General features: G+C 41.9%; 2 protein-coding genes across 2 annotated transcripts in view; one reads left to right on the top strand and one right to left on the bottom strand.

Annotated features, from left to right (window-relative positions):
• Window positions 1-11151, bottom strand: part of LOC106586785 (lysine-specific demethylase 6A) — a 115344-nt gene extending 104193 nt beyond the window's left edge. The window contains 2 exon segments of the mRNA XM_014174412.3: window positions 10501-10564; window positions 10699-11151. Of these exon segments, the coding sequence (XP_014029887.3) occupies window positions 10501-10564; window positions 10699-10835 (201 nt within the window). The 5' untranslated portion in view covers window positions 10836-11151.
• Window positions 11152-13100: 1949 nt separating this feature from the next.
• On the top strand, window positions 13101-15902 carry LOC106586791 (FUN14 domain-containing protein 1). Its single transcript, XM_014174446.3, has 5 exons — window positions 13101-13174; window positions 13707-13863; window positions 14092-14167; window positions 14376-14504; window positions 14753-15902. The coding sequence occupies exons 1-5, from the start codon at window positions 13156-13158 to the stop codon at window positions 14828-14830; spliced, it is 459 nt and encodes a 152-aa protein (XP_014029921.1). The 5' UTR covers window positions 13101-13155; the 3' UTR covers window positions 14831-15902.
• The last annotated feature ends 8831 nt before the right edge of the window (window positions 15903-24733 follow it).

The following is a 24733-nucleotide window of genomic DNA, read 5'->3' as shown; positions in this document are numbered from 1 at the left end:
GTGGTCCGAAGTCCCTGCCCAATAATGTTTCTACCATGTTTTGTGCTGCTACCATGTTAAGATGCTACCATGTTATGTTGCTACCATGTTATGATGTTGTGTTGCTGCTTTAGGTTTCTCTTTATGTAGTGTTGTGTTGTCTCTCTCGTTGTGATGTGTGTTTTGTCCTATTTATATTGTATTTATTTATTTTAATCCCAGGCCCCTGTCCCCGCAGGAGGCCTGTTGCCTTTTGGTAGGCCGTCATTGTAAATAAGAATTTGTTCTTAACTGACTTGCCAAGTTAAATAAAGGTTATATAAAAAATGAAGTGACATGTCTTTAGCTCCAGCAGCAGAGCTCTCTCTGCCCTGCATGGTGCCGGGCCCGCCTTCATCTCCTCACAGGGTGGGTCATTACTCAATCAATCAAATATATATTACAGGGCTAATATTAACGTAGTGTTACAGTGTTGCATTCTGAAGTTGATGAAGTTAGGTCAATGGTTTTCAACATAGTGGGTCAGACTCAGAACCGCACGGTGGGTTTGTCTTGGGTCATGCTATGGAGTGGTTTCTTTGTTTGATGTGTTACAAGACGTCACAATGCTTCAGATTGGTCATCATTACACACTGAATTGCCATTAACCATGAGGAAAGTGGTAGCCTTACTACTAACTCCCAGCTAACTAGCTAGGCCTACCCTACATATAAAAGCAAAACATTTATAAACCAACAATGTTACCATGCAAACACTCTCTAAAAAAATAAACACTAAAAACCTACACTAGGCTGTGAGTGAACTAACCTACAAAATACAGGGCACAGGAAATCAGCGCCATGTATGGAGTTGTCATATTTCAAAATCTAATAGTTTACCCGCCTGAGAAACCAACAACTTTGATTGATGATTACTTGATTTGGCTCCCAGTGCAAAATCTGATAGGGACACCGTGGCAAGTTCTAGGCAGCTCAACAGATTCTCCATTTTCAATAACCCTGTATCCTCAATGTCAAAGCAAATTTCATTGGTCACATACACATGGTTAGCAGATGTTAATGCGAGTGTAGCAAAATGCTTGTGCTTCTAGTTCCGACAATGCAGTAATATCTAACAAGTAATCTAACAATTCCTAAACAACTACCTAATACACACAAATCTAAATGGGTGTATGAGAATATGTACATATAAATATATGGATGAGCGATGGCTGAGCAGCATAGGCAAGGTGCAGTAGATGGTATAAAATACAGTATATACATATGATATGAGTGATGTAAGATATGTAAACATTATTTAAAGTGGCATTGTTTAAAGTGACTAGTGAGCCATTTACTAAAGTGGCCAGTGATTGGGCCACTCTTTTACTGAACAAAAACTCAATATATAAAGAACAGACAAACAGGAGCCGTAGACCATTAAGTAACAGGCCTGCCCTTCATCAGCCATGCGTCTGTAGGTAACCTAGTAGTAAGTGTGGAGTCCACCAGCCTCGCCTCCCCCACGACAAGCTCTGATCAAACAGCAGTTTATTTGAGCTTGACACGTTTATATGATGGGACAGTTCCAATATGAATGGAACATTTGAGCTATGAAGTCTGTCACCAACACAGAAAAACAACACTGCAAAAAATGTGTTGTTGCTTATTAGCAAGCATTCCTGTACGTAAATTACGTAAAAACAATAACAAAGCTGTCTCCCGTCCCTGGTTTGGTAGAAAGCTGAGTGATGGGGCTGGAGAACTTTAACCACTCAAATTCATAGAGAGAGCTATGGATGCAAGCACTGACCATCCATGATATCAAAATTATAGTTTTAACTATGTAGTGTTTGATTACCTTTTCTTTGTTTACAGAGTAAAACAAGCTTATATTTTGGGTTCTGGTGGGATACGACAGTTGAACTAAGCTCATGGGGTGTTTCTAAGTTATATTCTTCAAGAATCATATTATTTTATAAGTCCAAAAAGGGATATAGTAACTGATGATTGCCCCTTTAATATGAAGTAGCTAGCTACCATGTAATTGTGTTATGGTATAAGTGCATGGTGACTGGTGATTAGTGTTGCACGGTATACTGAAACATCAGTACTTTTGATACTAGAACACAACATTTTTGTTACTTTCGGGACTTCTGTCAAATCTGTCTCCCGTCATACACGGATTGAGAGGATCAAGTCTGTCTAGTAATTTGTCCGAGTCTTCTCAATGGGGCAGCAGTAAGCTACCCAGGCTACTTGCGCTTGCAGCTGACACAGCCACTTTTGAGAAACAAACGAGAGGACAGAAAATGCCAACAGCATGGTTTCTAACGAAAACATACCTCCACGCATTACACTCATGTGAGCGTTATAATATGACATGTTTAAATAGCCTACAAAATACACAGTATAGGAAATCAGTATGCCCAGTGATTATTCTGTGACATTAGCTAATACGCTTCTGCCGCGGTATCGTTTTGGTATCGTGATACTAAATCTGGTATCGAAGTCAAAATTCTGGTATCGTGACAACACTACTGATGATAGTCAACCGAGGTTTCCGTTAGCCGGTAATAGCCAGCTTTAAGCCCCAAAGAAATATGATTTTTAGCCTATTCATTTGTGAAAATACCAGTCAATTTAAATACATTTGGCCGGGTTAATTTACATTATTTTGTGGAATTAAAATTGGGACGTGTATTTTTGTTAGTCGCTATGATTATTTATCACACGCACAGCATACAGACAGAGCCTAGCTTAAGCAGAGAATCTGTCAGAGTGCGAGAGCTGCTGCTACAGCTCCTGTTGCTGCTGCAGTAAAACGTGCATTCATAAGCCCAATCATTGTGCAACAATTCTAAATGAAATAATTTGTGGGGCCTCCCTAGTGGTGCATTGGTCTAAGGTACTCGGGAGGCACTCAACAGAACAATGACCCAACACACCTCCAGGCTGTGAAAGGGCTATTTGACAAAGAAGGAGAGTGATGGAATGCTGCATCAGATGACCTGGCCTCCACAATCACCCGACCTCAACCCAATTGAGATGGTTTGGGATGAGTCGGACAGCAGAGTGATTGAAAAGCAGCCAAGAAGTGCTCAGCATTTGTGGGAACTCCTTCAAGATTGTTGGAAAAGCATTCCAGGTGAAGCTGGTTGAGAGAATGCCTTGATGACAGCTTTGCCCACTCTTGGCAAAGGGTAGCTATTTGAAGAACCTCAAATATAAAATATATTGTGATTTGTTTAACACTTTTTTGGTTACTACAAGATTCCATGTGTTATTTTTTCTTGTATTTCTATCTACGAACTAAATATCCTGCAACCCACCTCACCCAATGTGGTACGGATCTGCTATTTTAATTCCATATAACAGGAACCTTCGTCAGCTGCTAGCCAGCTAACTAGCTACTAGTCTTTGTTAGCCACAGCTTGCGGTCTTCACGTTTTAGCTCGGACACCGCCAGCTTTAGCTCAGACAATACATGCCAGTCTGCACAGCGCGATATCAACACAGAGCATATCGGACTGCTTCTCCCTACCACATCACCAGATTGTTGCCGCTCTGGATCATTACACAGGATCATCGCAGCTAGCTAGCTGCTACCGAGTGGCTACTGTTAGCTAACGCCTCTGTCCCGAAGCAAGCACCAGTTAGCCTTGAGCTAGCCACGAGCTAGGGCCATATACCAGCTAATTCTAGGGCTACAATAGCTCTTTTCCCAATTGGCCTGGACCCTTTGTTGTCGACGCGGAGCCCCGCCGATCCATCACGACTGGTCTGCCGACGTGGTCACCCGATGTGGTCTCAACAGGCTTTTTCCGCGATGCCGCCGAAGACCTATCTTCTTGCCCGGCCCACTAGCTTTCTAAGCGCCGTGTCTCCCACTCGCCTAGCGTAGTACTGACTACTGAACGGCTCCCTGACTCACCTATTGCTGTTCATTGGACACTATGATCACTCGGGCACACAGCTGATGCCCCCTGGACTATTTCAATAACATGGTACCTCATTTTGTTTATCTGTCGGCCCCAACCTCGAACTCAGGTCCTGTATGTACCTAACAGACCCGCTCTGCCCATTCGTCGTCATTTAACCGTTGTCGTCTTAGATCTCCCGATCAACACTTGTGACTACTTTATGCTTCTCGCTAATGTAAATATGCCTTGTCTACTGCTGTCGGCTAGTCCGTATTGTTATATTTCACTGTAGAGCCCTCAGTCCCGCTCACCTTGCCTTAGATAGCTCTTTTGTCCCACTCCCCACACATGTGGAGACCTCACCTGGCTTAACTGGTCCCACCAGAGACTAAACCTCTCATCACTCAAAACCTAGGTTTACCTCCACTGTACTCACATCCTACCATACCCTTGTCTGTACATTATGCCCTGAATCTATTCTACCACACCCAGAAAGCTGCTCCTTTTATTCTCTGTTCCCAACGCACTAGACAACCAGTCCTTATAGCCTTTATCCATACCCTTATCCTACTCCTCCTCTGGTGATGTAGAGGTTAACCCAGGCCCTGTAGCCCCCAGTTCCACACCTATTCCCCAGGTACTATCATTTGTTGACTTCTGTAACCGTAAAAGCCATGGTTTCATGCATGTTAACATCAGAAGCCTCCTCCCTAAGTTTGTTTAATTCACTGCTTTAGCACACTCTGCCAACCCTGATGTCCTAGCCGTGTCTGAATCCTGGCTTAGGAAGCTCACCAAAAATTCTGAAATTTCCATCCAACTAAAACATTTTCCACCAAGATAGAACTGCCAAAGGGGGCGGGTTGCAATCTACGGCAGAGATTGTCTGCAGAGTTCTGTCATGATATCCAGGTCTGTGCCTAAACAGTTCGAGCTTCTACTTCTAAAAATCCACCTTTCCAGAAATAAGTCTAACTGTTGCCGCTTGCTATAGACCCCCCTCAGCCCCAGTTGTGCCCTGGACTCCATATACGAATTGATTGACCCCCATTTATCTTCAGAGTTCGTACTTTTAGGTGACCTAAATATGGGATATGCTTAACACCCCGGCCATCCTACAATCTAAGCTAGATGCACTCAATCTCACACAAATTATCAAGGTAACTACCAGGTACAACCCCAAATCCATAAACACGGCCACCCTCATAGATATCATCCTGACCAACCTACCCTCTAAATACACCTCTGCTGTCTTCAACCAGGATCTCAGCGATCACTGCCTCATTGCCTGCGTCAATAATGGATCTGCGGTCAAACGCTCCCTAAAACACTTCAGCGAGCAGGCCTGTCTAATCAACCTGACCCAGGTATCCTGGAAGGATATTGACCTCATCCAATCAGTAGAGGATGCCTGGTTATTCCTTAAAAGTGCTTTCCTCACCATCTTAAATAAGCATGCCCCATTCAAAAAATGTAGAACTAAGAACAGATAAAGCCCTTGGTTCACCCCAGACTTGACTTCCCTTGACCAGCACAAAAACATCCAGTGGCGTACTGCATTAGCATCGAATAGCCCCCGCGATATGCAACTTTTCAGGGAAGTTAGGGACCAATATACACAGTCAGTTAGGAAAGCAAAGGCTAGATTATTAAAATATAGATTTGCATCCTACAGCACAAATTACAAAAGGTTTTGGGACACAGTAAAGTCCATGGACAAAAAGAGCACCTCCTCCCAGCTGCCTACTGCACTGAGGCTAGGAAACACTGTCACCACCGATAAATCCCCGAAAATCGAGAATTTCAATAAAACATTTTTCTATGGCTGGCCATGCTTTCCACCTGGCTACCCTGGCCAACAGCTCTGCACCCCCCGCAGCAACCGAATAGCTTGTTCACAGTCTGTGTCAGCAGTCTTGTTGAGCAGGCGTTTCAATGTCATGACGTCTGCTGCAGACACAGTTGATGAGCTTATTTCTCGAGTCAGTTGTTCGATTGGCGCTAGCTAGTGTGTTGATGTTTCCAAGTTGCAGCAGCGGTATGACAACCAGCACATTCATGAGCATGCAATACGACTTTCCTCAGTACAAAATCCTTGACCACGCACTGTGATAGGGGCTGATATCGCTGGTCCAAATATCAGTCGTGAAGCTAATAGCAGTGACGCTATTACTATGTAACTCCGGTAGGGCAACATTTGAAAAATAGCGCACTTGGTAGTGTGTACCGGTTCTCGAACATTTTGCAAAAGCCAACATCACCCACGACAGAGAGCGGTTGATTGTCAAGGGCAATGAATTCCATTATCTTGGCGTTAACCTCTCTTGGGTAGGGGGCAGTATTTTCACGTCCGGATAAAAAACGTACCTGATTTAATCTGGTTATTACTCCTGCCCAGAAACTAGAAAATGCATATAATTGTTTGATTTTGATAGAAAACACCCTAAAGTTTCTAAAACTGTTTGAATGGTGTCTGTGAGTATAACAGAACTCATATGGCAGGCCAAAACCTGAGAAGATTCTATACAGGAAGTGCCCTCTCTGACCATTTCTTGGCCTTCTATAGCCTCTTTATCGAAAACAGAGGATCTCTGCTGTAACGTGACATTTTCTAAGGCTCCCATAGGCTCTCAGAAGGCGCCAGAACGGGGAATGATGACTCTGCAGTCCCTGGCTGAAAAACAGTAGCGCATTTGGAAAGTGGTTGATCTGAGAACAATGACACGGGCGCGCGTGTGCACATGAAGACACAATTTTCTTCTTTCAGTCTTTGAACGAAAACAACGTCTACCGGTCGGAATATTATCGCTATTTTACGAGAAAAATCGCATAAAAATTGATTTTAAACAGCGTTTGACATGCTTGGAAGTACGGTAATGGAATATTTAGACATTTTTTGTCACGACATGCGTCCGCGCGTCACCGTTCGGATAGGGACCTGAACGCACGGACAAAACAGAGGATATTTGAACATAACTATGGATTATTTTGAACCAAAACAACATTTGTGGTTGATGTAGAAGTCCTGGGAGTGCATTCTGACGAAGAACAGCAAAGGTAATCCAATTTTTCTTATAGTAATTCTGAGTTTAGTGAACGCCAAACTTGGTGGGTGTCAAATTAGCTAGCCCGTGATGGCGAGCTATCTACTCAGAATATTGCAAAATGTGCTTTTGCCGAAAAGCTATTATAAAATCTGACACCGCGATTGCATAAAGGAGTTCTGTATCTATAATTCTTAAAATAATTGTTATGTTTTTTGTGAATGTTTATTGTGAGTAATTTAGTAAATTCACCGGAAGTTTTCGGTATGTTTGCTAGTTCTGAACATCACATGCTAATGTAAAAAGCTGCTTTTTGATATAAATATGAACTTGATTGAACAAAACATGCATGTATTGTATAACATAATGTCCTAGGAGTGTCATCTGATGAAGATCATCAAAGGTTAGAGCTGCATTTAGCTGTGGTTTTGTTTTTGTGACATTATATGCTAGCTTGAAAAATGGGTGTCTGATTATTTCTGGCTGGGTACTCTCCTGACATAATCTAATGTTTTGCTTTCGTTGTAAAGCCTTTTTGAAATCGGACAATGTGGTTAGATTAACGAGAGTCTTGTCTTTAAAATGGTGTAAAATAGTAATATGTTTGAGAAATTGAAGTTATAGCATTTTTAAGGTTTTTGAATATCGCGCCACACGATTCCACTGGCTGTTGACTAGGTGGGACAATTTCGTCCCACATACCCGAGAGAGGTTAATGGATTTCGCCTTTGAGTTGTCTCACTGAAATGTTCTTACTCTTTCAAATGACTGCTCGACTTGTTGACTGCTCGATCCACACAGCAGACATTGTGGGCTAGGTTAGGAATGCTGTGTTGCACGTGTAGCGCTAAATTTTATATGGTGCCATTACGTCATGTGCCTACGTTATATAGTTATGCACATCAGCTTTAACATCGGTTTTGCACATCGCCGTTAAACGAGACATCGGGTCGATGTTGGCATTTTTAGCAAATATTGTCCGATTCCAATATGTTCATCGATATATCGTGCATCCCTAACATATACTAAGGAGTTTGTGAAAATGCTATAGAATACAGAGTGGGAAAGTGGACGTGCGTTTGGACAATTAATAGACACTGAAGCAAATAAAACCATCTGTTTCGTCCAGGACTAGAAGCCATAGCCAATCATAGCTACAATAGACCTTTATTTGCCACACAGGCCTGCCATCATTTACTTTGAACTAGACTGTGTGTTTACAGGCAGTAACAACAGCATGACTTTACATCATTAGAACACATTTGCCAAAAGCCACAAAATACACATGAATGGATTTCTGCAAATATGTAAATACCACTTGGGAGTCCTCATACATTTGGGAACTTCACAGTCCTATTGATCAAACAACCATGAAAAAGGTAGGCTCTCTCTCCCTCAGTCATGCATATCAACAAAAAGATCAACAACTTATGCTAGACCGAGAAAGAAGAGCTAAAATATAACGAAGGAACATTACATAAACCCTCAAAATTGCACTGAAACGATGGGGAATTGTAGCCTACTCGTCCTTCTGCAGCTTGGCTGACAACAATACATGCTTGTCCCAAACAAGCACCCAAAGCTAACTTGCTACAGTATTTCCAAACACAAATGAGACAACACCTTACTCTGACCATTTTACTCACCCTGGCAGAGCTAGTTAGGCTGTTTACATGTTATCTAGAGCGTTCTTGACTAACTATTACTTTCTTTGCCTACGTTTACTGACCCCGGTCGGTCATATTTAGTGGGTGTTGCGCTTTCGTAAATTCATCAGTCATTCTGCGCTCTTGCACACTCAGACGAGAGTGCTTTGAAATAGGAGTAGATAGCGAGAGTGAATTTGCGAAAGCAAGCGATATGCTAACTGGATAACAGTTGTTCAAGTTCTTGCTAGCTAACCAAATGACACCTGTATCTCTAGCTGAGTATAGTAAAGCCACCAAAAAACAATGAGGGGAAAAAGTGTCACTCACCCACTCCTCCAATGACATGTTGCTAATGTTAGGCTCCGTGTTTTTAGCTTGCTACATAAACAGATGTGCTAGCCTATTAGTCACGTTATGATAGACTTGTGATCTTTGCTAGTTTGATTGTATTGACATTCCCAGCCTTAGTTACATTATTCCATTTTTTTTATTTTTATATTGAGCCATTGAAACTAAAACAGTGCATCCCAATGGAGGCAGCAAACAATGTACCAGATCAGCTGTGATTTACATCCGGATAGCAATATTTTTGGACTACCAAGAAATTGTATTTTAAAAAAAAAAAAAATTCACCTTTATTTAACCAGGTAGGCCAGCTGAGAACAAGTTCTCATTTTCAACTGCGACCTGGCCAAGATAAAGCAAAGCAGTGCTACACAAACAACACAGAGTTACACATGGAATAAACAAACCTACAGTCAATAACACAATAGAAAAAAATATATATACAGTGTGTGCAAATGAGGTAAGTTTAGGGTGTTAAGGCAATAAATAGGCCGTAGTGGCGAAGTCATTACAATTTAGCAATTAAACACTGGAGTGAGTGTGAATTAAATGTATTGGTGAATTATAATCAAGCATTGAAATGCTTCCATCATATATATATTTATATATATATATATATAATCCATCTATTCTGCCAACAATACCTTAGTCATGTCATGGAATGTTGAGGAAAACAGAACCTATTACTAAAACCTCTTATAAAGTTGGTTTTGTCGCATAAACTGGGAAATTTATATTTTTGACTGATGATTGTCTGTTTCATATCTGCAAAGTACTTAAAACTCCATCAGTTCCACTTTAAGGAACGAACATTAGTATGTAGCCTACTGCCTTGTGCACATTGCTTCGCTTATAATGAGAAGAAAAATAGTTTTATCAACATTCTGTTCTGTTGCATCAGCATCATTGCATTCACATTTTTGTCAGATGTAGCCTAGTATTCATACTGGTAGTATGAATTTAAGAATCATCTTCCCACAACTGTCCCTGAGTCGGTTTGGAATAGGCCATTTCTTTCTCGCACATAACGAAAAACTGACCAACAGAATGTAAACTTTTCTACTATGGGGGATAGTAGATTGACATAGGTTAGTGATTTTGCTGTTCATTACTGGTGTTGTTGGCTGAGGAAAAGTAAATGTGGCAGTTATTCTAACATGTTTAAATGCGCATCAGAATTTGGTAAGGACGCACGCAGTTGCATCCTACAGTTACATCCTCTTAAAATTAATTACGATAATCTAAATGTGACTTGTGTCATTATGAGAACCGTGGGTGGACGCCGTAATCAGGTTACGCACCCAATGCATTTCTCAACTGTCCTGTAACGTTAGTTAAGTTTAAATGCTGCCGGACAAATGTCCGGTGCCACTTTTCCACATTTTGTCAAGATACAACTATAATTCACACTGACTGGAAAGAGAATTCATTAACGTAATATCCACCCACTTGTGCGCCTGGGCTTCTAACTAATGGAAGGGGATTGTGGTTAAATATCCAGCAGGTCCCTGACACTTATTCCAGATATGCACAAATCAGGAGTGACAGCGGAGGGGCGACTCTGGTCCTATCTGTGACATACCTTTAACAGCAAGGCCTTCGTTCTGGCGCCATCTTCATGAAGCCTCTGAAATCCAAATAGTGAACTGCAAGCAGAGGACAACACAGGCGGTTCCGTATTACTTGGGACATATACGTCGTTTTAAAAGACTTTAATGTACGAAAACTCAATACACAAAAACGTAGACAAAGAAAGCAAATGCATTGTTCATTCGCTAACCTGTCAATTTCGACCAAGCTGTCTCTCTCCTGAGCTGTTAGCTTCGGAAAGTCCAATTCGATTTCATTCGCTTTTCCCGCCGCCATTTTCTTTTCCTCATCACCAGCAGCGCCGAGCGACACTCCGCACGATTTCATAGAAAAGGAACAGGGAAGCGGGCGACAAACTCCACCAAAAATATAACAACAACGAAAGTACACCACCGTATGTAGGACTGAAAACGTAGCTAGCTCAGCCGAGTGATTGCCAAATCCTGAAGGAAAACAAGACACGTCCAAAAAAGCCTTATCGCATGATTGTACACAAAATACTAAATGTATGTAATTGCCAAATAATGCATGGAGTAGAGTTGATGCCGGTTTTTACGATAGGACGTTATTTGGTAATATAGTAAACTTCCCCCCACACCAGCTCAAAGTTGTTGTAATTGTGTCACATAGGCGAATGCACGCCGCCACCGTAGAAACGCCCTCGCTTCACTGTGACCAACGAATGTATCTGTGCGTTATCATGTGACTTCATTTTTCTTGGGTGTCGTTCCTCACACACATGAATAACAAACCCTGAACTTTACGCAGTTCCACAGCTTCTTTCGATTGGTTTCCCATGTTGTATTGTGATTAGTATTACGTTTTTTGTAGGTCTACTTTGAGGTATCTTATTGGTTAAGGTAACTGTCCTTTTCAAATGTTGCCAGTATGGTTAGTGATAATTTGGGATCCTTGGGGCGTCCCTACACTAAACCCTAATCCTAACCTTTACTATAAACTTTTAACACAACCCTTACCTTTATTTAATTTTTTTAACTAGGAAAGTCTAGTTACCTAACCCTAACGTTAACCCTTACCTTGACCATTTGAAATCGAAACTACATGGGGGGTATGGACGTCCCAAGGATTCCGGAGAGAACGTATGGGAGGGGGTACAGGTCAGTTGGTTGCCAAGGATTATGCATGAATGCTACAGTGTTGCTATTACTATTTTATCTGATGTGATTGCTTTGTTATCACTGTTTGCTATAACAATGCTGTGTGTGATTTACAAAATTATAGTATGTAATACTTCAGAGAATGCCAAGAGTTTGAAAATCTGTCATCAAGGCAAAGGGTGGCTATTTTGAAGAATATAAAATATATTTTGATTTGTGTAACACTTTTTTGGTTACTACATGATGCCATATGTGTTATTTCATAGTTTGATGTCTTCACTATTATTCTACAATGTAGAAAATAGTACAAATAAAGAAAAACCCTTGAATGAGTAGGTGTGTCAAAACGTTTGACTTGTACTGTATATAAGTGCTAAGTGTTACAAGTGTTAGCATAGACAAATGTGTTTATTTTTGCAAGATGCCAATGCCATTGTAGGCAAGATGCTGTATCTTCAGACATATGCCAGACTAGAACTTGCAGGAAAGGCATTTCACTGTACGTGTGCACGTAACAGTAAAACTTGAAGCTTCTCTAAATGGTCTGATGCTGGAGTACTCATATGGGAGCTGACTAAACATGCCCATCACAACACAACAGGCCTTGGAGAGTTGGGGTTGTTACCAATGTTCAACTCATAATGACATAAGGTGAAGATTTGGGTATTGGATGAAGTATATGGGGAGCCTTGATCCTGCTGGCTGTTGTTGTTGTCTCCTGCAGACGATGTGGCTTCGTCCATCAGACTTGATAACTCAGAGCAGAGGTCACTTTCCAGTTCGATTGATAAACTCCAGGTGCAAAAGTTATCTAATTAAAATCTGTCCATTAAATGGGTGGGCTGCCAAAGGGATGAAACACAGACTCCAGATTGTGTCTTTTCAATATAAAGGAAATAATAACCGACCATGAAGTCATAGAATAGGCTTAGTTACATAAAGCTCAAGAGCTCTTAGATATTGGAGATATTGAGTTAGATTATGTGTAATACTAAAACATCTCCCAGAATACCAGTCCAGTTGTCATAGTGTCATACTGTACAGTTGTCATATTACATACCATACAATAGTACCACAGGGTATATTACCCATAAATCACTCTGATGAATGTTAATATGAAATACACAAAAAACATTAAAACATTAATAAGTCATTTATTGCAAAGGCTACAGACCCGACTCTATTATAGCTATAATCCTGCTCCAAAATAACAGACTGAAGTAGCCTATTCTGTGCTGTTGCATTCACTGTGTGCAGTTGTATATTTTGTAAGCTATACATTTTTGGGGGGGGTAAAACATTTTATTTGTTAATATGTCAGTTTTATTTATTTGTGAGCCAACCTACATTTATGAAAGCTGCATTAAATTCTAAACTGTATTGATACATTCTAATAAGATCAATAATTAGAGGGATATTTTTTAAATGCATGAAATTCTGTTTGACTGTGTGACAAACTATGCAAACCATGTATCCCATCACGCCTGTGACAGCATTTGTCAACATCATTCAAGTCAAGACACTCCAAAATGGCGGATCGTGAAGAGGGTAAGTGTCGCTCTCAAACCAAAAACGACCTTTATGTTTCCATATTTGGACCCATATTTCCATCTTAGATGTACGCTATAGAACATTAAATCATATCCACATATGTCAAATATGTGGCAACCTACTCGCTAAAAAAACTGTTAGGTCTACTCTCTCGGTCTCTGATCGCACTCACTCGGTGTGTTTCAATGTATCAACGTCATAGATTATATCAAGATAAGTAGGAATGGCTACAGTTGCAACATTGTTACCACGTTATAACACTGTGCAATTTTACGTTTTATTTCCCCACATACGCGAATGGATTATTATGCCAAGATGTGCCTGTAAGAAATCAGACTCATAATCCTCTCCTTCCAAAATGGTTTTACGTTACTTCATTTATACTGTTTCTCACGAAAACGAAACAGACTTGCCAATGGAATATGGCACAATCAGCCAAAACGTCTGGCGGGGATATTAATACTTGTGCTACTGCCAATTGTTCGCCTCTTGTACATAAAGTGCTCTACTTTGTGTCTCCCGTCCCAAGACCCAGAGAATGAGGACACATATGAGGTGGTCGACCTGACACAATATGCCAGGCGTCAACAATGGTGGGGCTGCCTATTTGGTGGGAACAATTCGGGTCCTATGGCTGAGAAGTATTCGGTGGCCACACAAATAGCACTGGGTGGTGTGAGTGGCTGGTAAGTCCTGCAGGCCAAGGTAGCCTATATTGATTATACAACAGAGCATCCTCAGGACTGTTCTTTATCATTTGATATCTCTCTCACATGGTGGTCAGTGCTACTCTACTTTAATGCATGGTATGATCAAAATACAGGCTTCCTCTGTAGAGGATTCTATTGCCCTGTTTAGTGTACTACATGCAGGATAGGGTTTAATTTGAGTTTTGCATTGTCTCTCGCTGCCAGGTGTGCAGGATATCTTTTCCAGAAGGTGGGGAAGATCGCAGCCACCGCTGTGGGTGGAGGATTCCTGTTATTACAGGTAGGAAATCACCACAAGTTTTTAATGTACAGTATACAAGTCTAAATGAGTTATTTCACATGCTGGTCACCCACTGTGAAGAGAAGCTTGCTCTTTAGCTACAATACTATTAGCTAAAATCCTTATTGTCATAGATTATTTTACATAGCATTTTTGCTTAGTTTTTTTAATAGTCCCGAAAATAAAAAAACTCTATTCTATTCTCCAGATAGCCAACCACAGTGGCTATGTGCAGGTGGACTGGAAGAGAGTGGAGAAGGATGTCAACAAAGCCAAGAGGCACCTGAAGAGGAAAGCCGACAGGGCTGTACCAGAGCTCAACTCTTTTATCGACCAGGTAGCCCTACACCTGCTGTATTCGGCGCATGTGACACATAACATTTGATTTGATTTGTGCATGACAAAGCAGTGTGAATTGAACTACATTCATACTGACATAATACAAATTCTGCCTACTTGTACAGACTAGGCTACTAAGTCAAAGGATCAATTATCCATATGCATTCAGATTTGTTATTTGTCTTAAAAGGATATTGCACCTTTCTTATATTTTAATACCGTTATTTATCTCTATCTCTCTCCCAGTCCACAGAGTTTGTGAAGACAAACATTATCGTCACCAGTGGATTCTTCGGAGGCTTCTTGCTTGGGCTGGCATCCTAAGAACACAACAGGGGCCTGCAGTTTTATATAGGAATCACTTGAGAGGTGTGGCTGTGAAATGAAGTGCCCTTTTAAAAAGGTGATGGGAACAACAAGAACAGATGCACAGCACAATATATCAAAATGAGCCAATTACACAACCCGCAAACAGGTAACACAGTTGTAAATACTCTGTAATGTGTACTTACTGTACTGTTTCACAATACCTACCTGTCTATCTACCATGTAATTGCATGGTTTTAGCACCACCTGATAGAAACTGGAATCAAGATATCCTGCTGCTCCACCATATAAACAAAACCGTGTTTCTAGCTAGGCTTTAGCCCCCAACTCAAGGCAATTGGGTACAACCCAAAAGGAACTAGCCAGTGGGTCCTGTGGGAAACGCTGGTCAATAAAACAGTTATTCATCAAAACGCGATAAGAGCACACAGGTGTTGCAACCCTGTAGATGGGATCCAGTGTTCCTGACTCACTCTGATTCATATATTCATCATATGAAAAGATAGAAACATACTCACTTCCAATGGCTTTGAGCTGGTGCTGGAGATTGACGTATGTACATATGTAAAAAGGATAGGAAGATGTAAAACACTGCGATTGATGCTGTATTTATTGAGATCAACTGTGTGGTCTTCATCAGAACTTCATGCATGTGTACAGTATATGCACAGTGTACTGTTTCACTTGTTACACATACACACCTAATTGGGCTGCAATGCGGGAACTTATTGATTACATTTGGGTCTAGTTCTTTGGAGTGTTTTCTGGTCAATATAGTCCTACACCGCAAGTATACCCAAGTCATGCAGTGCTACATGTTTGCACAACATATGCCATTTTCATTCATTGTATGAGTTAATACTTCAATCACATTATATTTATTGATTTAGGATTACCATGACTATCTTTGTTTTGCCTTTACGAGCAGTGCAATATTTGCTTGGAGGTAATATAGCCTCTTTTGTGTTTTCTCTTTCACAGGAAAGCAATTTACCTTTGTTATTGAATTACAATGCTGTTGTAGTTTGTGTATATATTCTTAATATAAAAGACCAAATGCAACCAACAATCATGGCTTTCTTTCTTGTTTTCAAATGAAAGAATAGGCCTATGTCTGTGTCAAGTTTAGCTTTAAAAAACAGATAAAAACATTGTATCACAGCGCCTCTACTATTTCTAAAGATCTAATTTACCTGTACTGTATATAAGAATATGAATATGTATGTATAGTGTGTAAATTCTATTTTTGTTGTCTCTTGGTGTCTTTCCTATATATAACTTATTTTTTATTGTTCTTGTCTATTACTGTTCTGTACTTTGTCATGTATTTGAATGTTTTATGTGGACTCCAGGAAGAGTAGGTGCTGCATGTGCAGAGTGCTGTAGCTAATAGGGATCCTAATAAACTAAACTTCCTATGGTGCTTTGAGTTTAAGGCGCAGATATTTTCCTGCCCTCCAATTTGAGTTAAATTACTTTAATGAGCAAGTATTTATCTTTCAAGTCATCGTTACTATGTCATTGAAATTGTATATTATTTCCAAATGTTGTTGCAATATTGCAAAATGTTCCTGTACAGTGTTACCATTTTCAGAGAAGAATGTTGCAAAAAAATTAAACTGAAACCCTAGATTCTGACGCTGCACTGTTGCCGGGCAACGGAGGATAACCGGCACGCTCCATGGCAACCTGAAACTGGGGAAGGACGGAAGGAGTTCTCTGCCACTATGGCGCTGCCGATGCTGCCTGGCAATTCTCTTATCAAAAACGTACGTTTTGTAGTGGTTATATTTGACTGTATTTTGTTTATTGAATGACCATATATACTCTATGCTTGGCGAATTGAAGCGAACGGAAAAAACAGCTTACGCTAACTAACGTTATATACAGTGAGGGGAAAAAAGTATTGATCCCCTGCTGATTTTCTACGTTTGCCCACTGACAAAGAAATGATCAGTCTATAATTTTAATGGTAGGTTTATTTGAACAGTGAGGAGATAGTTTAACAACAACAACAAAAATCCAGAAAAACGAATGTCAAAAATGTTCTACATTGATTTGCATTTTAATGAGGGAAATAAGTATTTGACCCCCTCTCAATCAGAAAGATTTCTGGCTCCCAGGTGTCTTTTATACAGGTAACGAGCTGAGATTAGGAGCACACTCTTAAAGGGAGTGCTCCTAATCTCAGTTTGTTACCTGTATAAAAGACACCTGTCCACAGAAGCAATCAATCAATCAGATTCCAAACTCTCCACCATGACCAAGACCAAAGAGCTCTCCAAGGATGTCAGGGACAAGATTGTAGACCTACACAAGGCTGGAATTGGCTACAAGACCATCGTCAAGCAGCTTGGTGAGAAGGTGACAACAGTTGGTGCGATTATTCGCAAATGGAAGAAACACAAAAGAACTGTCAATCTCCCTCGGCCTGGGGCTCCATGCAAGATCTAACCTCGTGGAGTTGCAATGATCATGAGAACAGTGAGGAATCAGCCCAGAACTACACGGGAGGATCTTCTCAAGGCAATCTTCCCATAGTCACCAAGAAAACAATTGGTAACACACTACGCCGTGAAGGACTGAAATCCTGCAGCGCCCGCAAGGTCCCCCTGCTCAAGAAAGCACATATACATGCCCGTCTGAAGTTTGTCAATGAACATCTGAATGATTCAGAGCACAACTAGGTGAAAGTGTTGTGGTCAGATGAGACCAAAATGGAGCTCTTTGGCATCAACTCAACTCGCCGTGTTTGGAGGAGGAGGAATGCTGCCAATGACCCCAAGAACACCATCCCCACCATCATACATGGAGGTGGAAACATTATGCTTTGGGGGTGTTTTTCTGCTAAGGGGACAGGACAACTTCACCGCATCAAAGGGACGATGGACGGGGCCATGTACCGTCAAATCTTGGGTGAGAACCTCCTTCCCTCAGCCAGGGCATTGAAAATGGGTCGTGGATGGGTATTCCAGCATGACAATGACACAAAACACACAGCCAAGGCAACAAAGGAGTGGCTCAAGAAGAAGCACATTAAGGTCCTGGAGTGGCCTAGCCAGTCTTCAGACCTTAATCCCATAGAAAATCTGTGGAGGCCTCGAAACCTTAATGACTTGGAGAAGATCTGCAAAGAGGAGTGGGACAAAATTCCTCCTGAGATGTGTGCAAACCTGGTGGCCAACTACAATAAATGTCTGACCTCTGTGATTGCCAACAAGGGTTTTGCCACCAAGTACTAAGTCATGTTTTGCAGAGGGGTCAAATACTTATTTCCCTCATTAAAATGCAAATCATTTTATAACATTTTTGACATGCGTTTTTCTGGATTTTTGTTGTTGTTATTCTGTCTCTCACTGTTCAAATAAACCTACCATTAAAATTATAGACTGATCATTTCTTTGTCAGTGGGCAAACGTACAAAATCAGCAGGGGATCAAATACTTTTTTCCCTCACTGTATCGACTAGCTGCGTCCACAGATTGTGCAAATGCATTGCCTTATATAGTGCATTCCTCATTGTGCAAGTGCATTGCCTTATATAGTGCATTCCTTTTTGCTGCGAGGAAATTAGGGCAGCAATTTGCATGTTATGAATTCCTGCTTGTCTGACTTTATCCTCTTACCACAAGCCATAATATTCCCCTGCAATTGGCTCTGTTGTCTTTTCTTGACTCACTTGTGACTTCCTTATCCTACAGTTGGGGAAAGACAAATTCCACAAGTCCTAGTAATTTGACTGTTCCAAAGGGGGTCCATATGATGGTGGGTTCAGGGAAGCCAGGCATTGAAGGGGAGTTGCTGCTGGGCAGGAAGGCGCAACCAAACTACTCTTGTCTCCCCCAAAGGAGAGGGCAGTGACACTCTGTCATGGGTGGCTTTTGACAAGCAGGTCTGTCATGGAACTGTTTTGGGCTTTCCAAAGAATCTTTGTGGAGTGCATACACATTGTGGTTAATTGTTGTCAAGAAGGATGACTACAAACAGAATGCTATATTTTCACCATCTCTCCCTCAGGTGCTGAGCTTCGACGCGTTCTTTTGGGAGGCTGTGCCTCAGAAAGCGAGAGGAGAAGTATCACGTAATTTTTTATTTAACCTTTATTTAACTAGGCAAGTCAGTTAAGAACAAATTCTTATTTACAATGACAGGGTCAGAAAGACATATTTTTACCTTGTCAGCTCGGGATTCGATCCAGCAACATTTCAGTTACTGGCCCCCAAAAAACAGAGCGCCCAATGTGGGGCGCGAACCCACGACCCTGAGATTAAGAGTCTCATGCTCTTCCGACTGCGTGTAAGATCTGTTTCTATCTGGAGGACAACGCCATCCAGGTGGTAGACTCAGAATTCAAGAACAGTGGGACTAGGAGACAATTGAGTGGCCGGGCCAAGCTTGCAAAACCAGGTATGAGCCTACTGTAATAACCAGCGAATCCAAGGAAAGACTGCACTTGTTTTACTGTCTGAGGGATAGCCCAGCCAGCTCTGGACAATGGCAATCTTCTCTGGATCAGGGGCAACTCAATCTCCACTGACAATTTGTCCCAGGATCTTGACCTGTTTGTGAAACAAAGTACATTTGTCAGGGTGCAGTTTCAAGCCAAATTTCTTCAGCCTTTCAAACACTATATCCAGGTCAAGTGTTTCGAAGTCTGCTAAATACACAATGAAACCGTCAAGGTAGACCAAAGTGGACTCTGCTACGAAGTTACCCAAACAGCTTTGCCTTAGTCTTTGGAAGGTTGCGGGGGCATTGCACGACCCAAAGGGCATGCGTTCAAACTCCTAAAGGCCAAGCAGGGTTCAGAAAGACATTTTCTCACGGTATTGGTCTGTCACTTCCACCTGGCCAAATCTAGGGTGAAATAGTAACTGGCTTTTGTGAGTGTGCTCAGTGCTTCCTCAAATCTGGGCAACGGGTGGGCATCTTTTATGAGTTTACATTTTTCATTTTCTGATAATCAACACAAAATCGAAGTTCTCCATTCTTCTTTCTGACTAAGACATTTGATGCGTCCCTGGTGCTTGTGCTTCCCTTACTAGTCCTGTTTTCAGCATGGTCCCTAAGATACTATCAACCTCCTGGTACATGGTGGGTGGTATGGCCATGTATTGTGGTAGCGTGGCAATATGACTGGAAAGGAGTTTAGATTCTTCACCCTGACAGGTACCCACACCTTTTATGTGGGTGTTGTGGAGGCCTGGATCCATGGCTGAGTGGTCAGCAGATGTTGGAAAGAAGTCATATTTAATCTGTGAAACAGAGAGAGGCGTATCCCGTCATGATGCAATGATGTTACTGCCTATAATGGGTAGGGAGTCAGGGTTATTGAGTTCACTCCTTGAAATCACAATCCCTTTGTACTTCAACACAAGCTCTCCCACCTATACATCTGCTAGTACATAGCCAACGTAAGGGATTTGTAACCCATTTGCCGCAGTCAGTGTCAGCCAGCCAAGGTCCTCTTTGGAGCCAACATCCTGTTCTGGAAAAAGTTGGTTAAAACAAGCCTCTGTCATAAGGGTAACTTGGGACCCAGTGTCCATTTACAAAGAAGTGTCCTCATACCTCACCCTGGTTCCTCAAAGCTTTTCCCAGATGGTTCAGCTGAGGTCTGCCATTTGCTCCTTCATCTCAGCCAGCGGTTATCTTTTTAGCTCTTCTTCCCATGAATAAGGTTTTGGTTATTTGGAAGATCCCTAACCACTGCGCAGGTTGGTTCATCTTCATGTTGGCCACGCCCATCTTCCTCAAGGTACAGGGCCTCCCGGCGCAGCTGATGGAAGTTATGGTCGGGGTCATAGTTTCTGCCCTTTCTCGCAAGCCGAGGATGTACTGGTTATGTGTGTCTGTCTGTTTGGCGGTGGTCCTGTGGGTCTCAGTTTTGAAAGCACTGCGCCAGCTCACTTCTGTCTCCAATCAAAAAACAGAGCACGTAAAGCACCAGTAGATATATCAAATATTGGAAAATTAGTATAGGGGTAGCTCGTTCGTCCTCTTTAAGAATGAAGATTTCTCTACGGGCCTCTCCTTCCAATGCACTCATGATGAAATCACATTGCTGAGCTTCCGACCACTTTTGGCATGCAACATGGCTTGAATTTGATCTTTCCAGTCTTCATAGCGCACATCTGAGCCTTGGAATTTTGGCACCCATGGTGCTCCAATAGAAAATGGTCCAGCCATACCTTACCTGGGGCTTCTTCTGCAATTTCACTAATTTTTACGGTCATGGGTTCCAAATACAGTAGTCACAATCCTGCCACTACACCACCTGATGGAGGTTTGGAGACCAGGACTCTTAAATGTATAAGGTTGTCGTGAGCAGTTGGGAACCACACTAATCATAAAACACAAAGAGGCGTGATTTCAGCAAAAAGTATGGACATTTATTTTGAACGCAAATAAATAGGTAAAAATGTAAGCCACCTACTAATGGGCTAAAGTGGAATTTCGTTCCACAAAAAGAGAAAAGGTCTTTCTCCAGTTTAAGGGGTGGGGAAGTCCGATCATGGTTTTCAATCTGCTCTGTCCTCTCCACCTCCTCTGGGTTAGGCCCGAGGAACAAAGAAATGTTGAGCAGTACAATGCCACACAATTGTCTTTGAGTATATATTTACAATAAACCACAGTCTTTTCCTTAAAAAACAAAATCCATTCTTTAAAATAACGTGAGTCCTGTCCAGTGGAAAAAACAACAAAAAACAGTGGACTTCCCAGTCCATGTTCTCCATCAATGATGCGGCCAGAGCTCCACCCCCTTTCCAGCTTCTCCATGTTCATTTGTGATCCTTCCTCATCGGCGCCCTGAGCCGTTTTGCCTCCATGCTGCTTCTGCAAGGGTTTAAATACAGGCTACAATATGCAGTGAACCAATGGGAATACATCTGAATGATTGTACCTGCATTCTCGCAAGGGGATTGGTGTGCCAACAGGTCCATGAGTTCCTCTGCGTTCCTCCCGTTGTTAATCTCCAGTGAATATAGGCAATGCTCCTGTGAATCCACTTAGTGACACTCCAAAACATAAGTGAAATCATACAATACACACGTAAAAAAGAGTAAGATCAAGCCATTTCCTGGTAGAATGCACAACATTTTCATTTGATTTCGTCATATCATGACAGATGTGTAGTCAAGAGGAAAAGTGCCTCTTTCTCTTTGCTTGGATGGCTTCTCCCTCACTCCTTCCCTCACAGATCTCTCATCCACTCTGACAGGTCTCTCTCTCTCTATCACTCTCTCTCTTTCTTTCTCTCTCCCTCCCTCTCTCAATCCCTCCTCCCCTCCCTCCCTTTCCTCAAAGAGCTCTCATCCACTCTGACAGGTCTCTCTCTCTCTTTCTGTCTCTCCCCCTCTCCCTCTCTCAATCCCTCCTTACCGCCCTCCCTTCCCTCACATAGCTCTCATCCAACCTGACAGGTCTGCAGTAATGGGGGTGGCAGGTAGCCTAGTGGTTAGAGTGTTGGACTAATAACTGAAAGGTTACTGGATCGAATCCTTGAGCTGACAAGTTAAAAATCTGTAGTCCTGGACTAGGCTGTCATTGAAAATAAGAATTTGTTCTTAACTGACTTGCCTAGTTAAATAAAGGTAAAAAAACAACATCTAGCTGTCACTGTTTAGACACTAACTCAGCATAAAAAATGGCCACTGCTCATTCAGTTGTTTTCCTTATTTTTTTCTCAAGAGATTGTCATGCTGTTTGTTTCGATTGCCTTTCTCTAAATGTCATCCTGAAAGGTTGCATCTGAACCTCCTAGCCAGTGGCACATAAGGATTTTCCCCAGATAAAAAAGTAAGCCTGTCCCTCAAGACAAATTATAATGATTTGGTCTGTTAGTCTTCTTTCTCTTTCTCCCTGTTATGTTGCTTCCATTCCCAAGGACTAGGGGGCAAGAACCAGCCACTTGTGGTGTGGAGGTGGTGTGGTTTGTGTGTGTGGGTTTTAGCTTGGCACGTGTGTGTGTGTGTGTGTGTGTGTGTGTATAAGTGTGTGTGTGCTTGTGTGTGTTTTTAATTCTGACTCTTCTCCATCTGTGGGTTTTCTCCTCTGTTCTCTCCTGCACCATGCTCCCATTCCCAAGCGTCAGCCCGGAGAGATTACAGACCGAAGGGTACTCAACATGTTTGGTCCTATGGGCCAGGCAGGATGCTACATCCTGGACACCCTCAAAGTTAGGTGTTGCTAGGGAGATTTTACACAGTCAAATGGTCATATTTGGCAATTTCGAATGTGAAATAGAAAAGAAGCCTATAATTTGGTGACCTGTAAGGGATGTTGTAGAAACACAGTTCTGTTCTTTAGTGTACAGGGTCAGTTTGATCCATCATATTTTACTGTTGTATTCCTCTTTCTCTCTTTCTCTCTCTCTCTCTCTCTCTCTCTCTCTCTCTCTCTCTCTCTCTCTGTCTCTCTCTCACTTTTTCTCTCTCTCTCTCTCGCTTTCTCTCTCTCTCTCTCTCTCTTTCGCTTCCTCTCTCTCTCGCTTTCTCTCGCTTTCTCTCGCTTTCTCTCTCTTTCTCTCTCTTTCTCTAGCTCTCCTCTCCTCTCCCTCTCCTCTCCTCTCCCTCCTCCTCTCCTCTCCTCTCCTCTCCTCTCCTCTCCTCTCCTCTCCTCTCCTCTCCTCTCCTCCTCTGTCAGATGGGTGCGGTCCAAGAGAAGTTCTATAAGAAGGGGGGACACTGGGACGTGTGGTCAATGTGTGGGGATGCAGGGTGGTCATCTGTGACTGTGACAACTTCAGCAAAGCGTTCTACTGCTCCAAATACGGCGTTGGTGAGTCACATAATACACACACACACCAACTTTGGTAATCTGTTTTATCCAATACCTTAGCCCATCGCCTGCAGTTCTGGTGTATAACCACTGGATGTCAGTATAAGTATAATATAAACTTCACTGCATTGCTCTGGCAAACTCAAGTGCACCCATGTTTGCTGTTTTCAATGTCAAGTATTTCCATAATCTTTAAATGTTTTAGATTGACCCCAAGATGCTTTCCATATCTGAATTTAGATTTTGTCATTCATATTTAGTGAAGGTTCAATTTGGCTGGAGATTAGAATAACATAATTATAATAATTTTTACCATCAATATGATAATACATTTTTATGGAAATCTCTCCACTGCATCAAAACCATGCAACTCTTAGAATAATCACTGTCAATAAATCAAAATGTGTATATATACTGTATATAACAACAAAATATGTCACAAAGTGCTTTACAGTAACCAAGCCTGGACGCTTGGGTGATAGAGCAGCGTTAACATTAACCAGGCCTGGACGCTTCGGTGATAGAGCAGCGTTTACAGCACTTTTTATTTCACCTTTATTTAACCAGGTAGGCTAGTTGAGAACAAGTTCTCATTTACAACTGCGACCTGGCCAAGATAAAGCAAAGCAGTGCGACACAAACAACAACACGGAGTTACACATGGAATAAACAAACACACAGTCAATAATACAATAGAAAAAAAGTCTATATACAGTGTGTGCAAATGAGGTAGGCTAAGGGAGGTAAGGCAATAAATAGGCCATAGTGGCGAAATAATTACCATATAGCAATTAAACACTGGAGTGATAGATGTGCAGAAGATGAGTGTGCAAGTAGAGATACTGGGGTGCAAAGGAGCAAAATAAATACAATTAATATGGGGATGTTGGATGGGCTATTTACAGATGGGCTAAGTACAGGTGCAGTGATCTGTGAGCTGCTCTGACAGCTGGTGCTTAAAGCTAGTGAGGGAGATATGAGTCTCCAGCTTCAGGGATTTTTGCAGTTTGTTCCAGTCATTGGCAGCAGAGAACTGGAAGGAAAGGCGGACGAAGGAGGAATTGGCTTTGGGGGTGACCAGTGAGATATACCTGCAGGAGCGCGTGCTACGGGTGGGTG

Source organism: Salmo salar, chromosome 25, assembly GCF_965601325.2.
Source record: "Salmo salar chromosome 25, fSalSal1, whole genome shotgun sequence".
Classification (NCBI taxonomy): domain Eukaryota; kingdom Metazoa; phylum Chordata; class Actinopteri; order Salmoniformes; family Salmonidae; genus Salmo; species Salmo salar.
Note: the sequence above shows the minus strand (reverse complement) of the source record. Positions and strands in the feature narration are given on the sequence as shown.